Here is a 5,791-nt window from a genome sequence, read left to right on the forward strand (position 1 = left end):
TCACAGGCGACGGTCGATTTTATCCTCCTCGGTTTGCGGAATTCATGCACCAAGAGAAATGAGTGTGGCTACATTTATTGCTATGTACCTCATTAACATTGCTATTAAATTGATGAGCTCACACCACATCTTCTTCAATCAATCTCTTTCTCGCTTTATATATATCTCTCTCTCCTTCCTAAAGAATCGTAAATCAGAATTGAACAAAATTTGGATTTGGAATTGAAGGTGAACCTATAGATATTATTAAGAACAACATATATATTGTGTATATTACAAGCAACTCATCGAGAAATGGAGAATCCAATGGGTAGCTACGAAACTGAGCTGAATCTCAAGGCCACAGAGTTAAGGTTAGGATTACCAGGCAGCGATAGTTCATGCAGTGGCTCTGTTGTTAGAAGCAACAAGAGATCTTCACCGGAAGCCAGTACTGTGGAAGAGTCCATGTGCAAGAGCAATGTTAATTCTAATGCTTCTGACTCCACTTTAACCATAAGTGATCATGACCAAGATTGTGTCCAACCTGCAAAGTAAGTGATTTATATATTTTAATTGTTTTTTTTTTCTTAACAGGATAGAAAAATATCAATATGAATAATGAGTTGGATTTGAATGTTGGTTAAAATGTTTCTGTTGAATGTTTGGGTTAATAATGAATGAAAATTAATGGATTGCAGGGTACAAGTAGTGGGATGGCCACCAATTCGATCTTATAGGAAGAACAGTGTACAACAGAAGAAGAAGGTGGAACAGAGTGATGGAGCTGGAATGTACGTGAAAGTGAGCATGGCTGGTGCACCTTACTTGAGGAAGATAGATCTCATGGTTTACAAGAGCTATTCAGAACTCCTCATGGCCTTGGAAAGTTTGTTCAAGTGCACTTTTGGTAAGAACCAAGAACAAACAACAATCAATTTTTTTTATTTTTTTTTTATTTCTAGCTTTTAGAATTAGTTTTCAAAGATTTGGATAAAAGAAGTTATTACAAATAAGAAAAAAATAAAATGGAAACTTGGGCTTGTGAATTAATAATGAATGATTTATGGTTAATTATGATCCAGGTGAATATTCAGAAAGAGAAGGGTACAATGGATCCGAATATGCTCCTACTTATGAAGACAAGGATGGTGACTGGATGCTGGTTGGAGATGTTCCATGGGAGTAAGTTCTTCCTCTCATCTTCTTGTTTTATTTCCTTTATTATAATTTTTTTTTTATTATCATATCTCTGTGATAAATATTTATTGTTGTATATATATTCTCCATCTTATAGAGCTGTTTGTTGCTTATATTAATTGCAGCATGTTCATGTCCTCATGCAAGAGGCTGAGAATAATGAAAGGATCAGAAGCAAAGGGGTTGGGTTGTTTATGACCGGTCGACATAATTTATCAAAAACAAAAGCGAAAGAATGAAGTAAAACACACATAGTGAGATCTTCCAAGACAGTTTCCCTTTGTGCTGTGCAAGCAAGAACTTGGTTTCTATGAGAAGTATATATATAGCTTATATAAAGGACAGACGGATATATACACACTTTCTTTTTTCCTTTATTTATTTCAATAGGGGGCTTTGAGGCCTGCTTCCTTAATTACAGTGATCTTCTTGTAAATCCTACTGGAATGGAAAACAGAAATATAAGAGAAAGAAAATAAAAGAACTAATGTTATTTTAATTATATAGAAGATATAATATCTCATTTTGCCCTAGCCAGATCTGTTTATTTACAAGTTGTGTATATGTCTAGATTTCTTTATTCTTTTTCTTCTCCTTTAACAACAACAAATCCACAAATCCGCATATATACTAACAAAAAATATTTATCCTTTTAAATAACACAATTTATATTCTTTCACTCTCACAAAGAGGTGAGACTCATATTTTTATTTTTTTTGTCAAGTCTCTCTCCTTTTTTATCTATCTCTTTCTCTCTATTAAAATAACACAATTTTACATCCTTTAAAATGACATACATTTTTCTCATAAAGTAAAATAGGGGTTTGATCTCATGTAGTGACTCAACTACTGATGGGTCTCATATTTATTAAAAAATAAATAAAAAATTACACTCAAATCGAAGAGTCACAACATGAGAATTGAATTCTTATACAACATATGAAAAAATATTTTTCAAGTAAAATAACAAAATTATTTGTCCCCATGTATTAGTTAACGGTATATTAACTTCAGAAGCCACTACTATTTTGATAATGATTTTTCATATTTACTATTTTATATTTATTTTTACTTTTGTATGATTATAATTTTTTATATTTAATGCTTTCACATTTAATATGGAGAATTATAACTATACAAAAATAAAAATAAATATAATCATTGAATCAACATAATCGATTTAATGATAAAATTGATTGATAATAATCTTAATTGATTATTATAATATTCTACCTTACGTAGGCAAATATATTTTCATCCAGTTCCAAAAAATGGTTAATGAAGTTGATAAAGTAAAGTAGAAGTAGAACATGTTAATCAAGCAAGTAAAACCACATAATGTTCCTTTTTTTATATTTCTTCACAGTTATCGATTATTAATTAATTCGGTCGAGTTAAGCATAATCACAAGGACATAAAAAAAGTTTATATCAAATTTTTAATAAAGCTGTGTAACCAGAATTTGTACTCGAGAGTCGAGACCATTAACCCCATACCAATTGATCCATCTGCTTCACCGTGGAATCAAATTTGAAGTAAGGTAATATTTGGCAAAAGCATTTAGAAAGACAAGAATTCATCTGCAGCCACCGTACTGTTATAATATGACACAGTCATCCTAACAAAAACGTCAAAGATAAAAATAAAAATTTATGATACTGGAACGCTATGAGCCTAGGACATCAATCAGGAATATTTTTATTTTTATTATTTGGATAGAAATCTATTCTCACCAATGTGATCGCTGATGCCACATAGACATAGGTGTATGGGAGAAGTGATTCCAAATACAATTGCAATAATCAACAGGCAAGCAAATACTTTTACCAAACATTTGATTCGAAAAGGAAATAGCTACGGGGAGTGTTTGGTACAAGAAATATTTTTTTTACCGAGAAATTTTTTTTTCAAAAATATAATAAGAAATTTTTTTTCTCGGGTAAGTTATGAAAAAATATTTGGTAGATCAAAATTTTACCGAAAAAGTTGAGTTAATTTTACTAACGTTATGTTTGGTTGATGATAAAATATTGATAAGAATCTGAACTAAAATAACCAAAATACCCATCTTTTTGAATATTGTTAAGGGCATTTTAGTCTTATAAGTGTTAAAATGCTTTTGCCTCTTAGGTGGTGTTTGGCTGGGGTCTTTCCAAAATTTTCCTAAACAAGTGAGAGAAGGATTTCAGAATAGAAGTGTTTGGTTCAGTAGATTCAGGCAAAAAGCCAGTCATCCAAAATGCATAGGTTTTTCAATTTAAATGAAAAAGCCAGCTTTTGGTATTGTTTGAAAAGCTTTTTCATATGTGGTTTTTTGAAAAACCAGCACAAATCGGTTTTTTGAAAAGCTTTCCGTCTTTAATAAACGAGATTCTGAAGTAGAACAACAAGACATGAGAGATAGAACTCTCTCAACTTGTGTTTCTCTCTCTTAGAAACATAGGGTTATTTTAGTAATTTAAGATTGTTTTTCCATCTATATCTCACTTCCAACCAAACATACATTTCCTAAAATTTACCTAATTTTTCCAGTAAAGTTTTTCCCCATCAAACAACTTTTTTTAACATTTTTCTATCTATCTCACTTTATCTAACTTTCTTACTATTTCTCTATCAATTCTATTTCTCTAGTGTTCAAAAAAAATTTCCTCAACCAAACGCCCCCTTACTAGGAAAAAAAGAATACCATATGTGGGAGAGGAAAGTTTTTTAGCAATGTATAATAGAAAAAGGGATTCATGGGGAAAAAATATTCTTAGATTATTTTACTTTTTCTTATACCAAACATGATAGAATTTTATGTTTATCATTTAACATAATATAACTTCACTTTCCTACACACACATTAAAGAGATGGGGTCCACATATTTTTCTTTCTCTTTCATCATTCCACTTTCTCTCTCCCTTTTGATGTGAGAGTTGGAAACAACACTTACATCATATTACATAACACTAATAAAACCCAAAATGATAATTTTATTTCCTCCACCCCACTTCTCCATCATTTCATTCAAAAACCTCATACCAAACAGCCTCTACAGCTAAATTATATGCACCCTTCCTTTATTTACAATATTAATTAACAGTTTACCTTGTTTTTCCTATGGATTGAGTTATGAAAGTTGGTTCCGAGTATAAACTAACGTATCTGATTAATACAAAACAATAACTCTTCTCAAAGGATAGTCCCCTATATTGAGATATGGGCTTTCTCAGAGAGCCCTTGGACCCTTTTGAAAAACCCTTTTGTTTTTAGGGAAACATTTGAATTGTAATTGATGAGCCCTTGCTTTTGCCAGATTATTATTGACACTACGAATTCGAGATCGAATATGTTAACGTTGAAATTAGTGCCAAGTTGAAAATATGATAATTATGGGTTGACACGTGCAATGTTGTGTGGCTAAGTTTATATGAGGCCACAGAGCATGAATGAATGAGATTACAAGTCTCTTGGACATGAATAATACCCACTAATTCCTAGCTTTGTGATAATTGTGCCCCGATTAAAATAAATATTATCACTATATTTCTGCTTTTAAATTATTTAAAAAAACTGATATTTTTCCCAAATATAACATTAATCCATCCTACCATCATTTGATAGTTCAGTTGGTACATGAAAGTTTAGGTACAAACTTATTAGGTTTTAATGATTATTTGATTCTTTTGTTCCTGAAATTTATTATTTGTTGGCTGGGGCACTTTTTGGAGTTTTTCGACCAATCCTATTGGTTGTTTCCAATGCAAAGGCAGACATACAGTTAGTATGTTACTCCTAATTTTAAGGGAACACAATCAAGAACCTCCACATGGAACCGGAATGGGACATGATCACTTAGTTATTGTGATACGAGCGATGGATTTTCCTAATAAGTGCTTTGCCTGTTGTCTTTGTCTTGAATATTATTTCACTAATTTAGTAGAAAATTAGAAATAGCTTTAAGGGATCCGTACACAGTGAAGATCTAGCAGGAACCAAATTAATCCAAATTTCGGCTGTACAATTTTTGTTGAAATAGTTATGCAAATGATGTCTCTACAAAGAATTCGGCAAAGACCAACGTCATACCTTATTAGGACTACTAAGCATTCTATGTATATGCTTGGCAGATTTTGTTACCCAAGTCAAGGAGCTACTTCTTGGAAATTTATAGAGACTATAAGACAAGCAAAAAGACAGTTTTCTTGAAAGAATAACTATGAATATCCATCCCCCTTACACTTATATAATTTTCACCGTCTAATTATATTAATCTTACATCATTTTATGTACACCTAAACTTTGATTTTACTACATCACTAGATGGGAGAGGTGAGAGGTAAATAATTAACTACATCACGCAGTGTTCTTAAAAAATAGGTATGCAATCTTTCCTGCAAGAAAAGGGTTTGTAAGTATTTGTTTTGCCAAAGTGAAACGGAAATAAAACATTTCGTTACATCAACCCCACAAGGAAAAGAGTTTACTTAAAGCGAGACTCCCTCTTCGAAAGTTGTGAGTAGTGAACCATTCCGGTATCGTACAAAGATGAGTTGAGAAAAAGACCTAACAATCGCTTGAGTTAAATAAGGTTAAAGCTAATTGATTGATATGGATTGTGCGAAGGGA

General features: G+C 31.7%; 1 protein-coding gene across 1 annotated transcript; it reads left to right on the plus strand.

Moving 5' to 3' along the window:
* Positions 1-294: 294 nt before the first annotated feature.
* Positions 295-1,595, plus strand: LOC133311954 (auxin-induced protein 22E-like). Its single transcript, XM_061513085.1, has 4 exons — positions 295-533; positions 681-889; positions 1,065-1,164; positions 1,305-1,595. Exons 1-4 carry the CDS (start codon positions 295-297, stop codon positions 1,375-1,377), a joined length of 621 nt encoding a protein of 206 aa, XP_061369069.1. The 3' UTR covers positions 1,378-1,595.
* The last annotated feature ends 4,196 nt before the right edge of the window (positions 1,596-5,791 follow it).

The sequence above is a fragment of the Gastrolobium bilobum genome, unplaced genomic scaffold (assembly GCF_033153095.1).
Source record: "Gastrolobium bilobum isolate Gb01-03AN ecotype WA unplaced genomic scaffold, APGP_CSIRO_Gbil_v1 utg3226, whole genome shotgun sequence".
Classification (NCBI taxonomy): Eukaryota; Viridiplantae; Streptophyta; class Magnoliopsida; order Fabales; family Fabaceae; genus Gastrolobium; species Gastrolobium bilobum.

Coding starts and splice junctions, on each gene's coding strand:
- LOC133311954 (XM_061513085.1), top strand. CDS start 295: ATGGAGAATCCAATGGGTAGCTACGAAACTGAGCTGAATCTCAAGGCC. Junction 534..680: donor GATTGTGTCCAACCTGCAAA/GTAAGTGATTTA, acceptor AATGGATTGCAG/GGTACAAGTAGTGGGATGGC. Junction 890..1,064: donor TTTGTTCAAGTGCACTTTTG/GTAAGAACCAAG, acceptor ATTATGATCCAG/GTGAATATTCAGAAAGAGAA.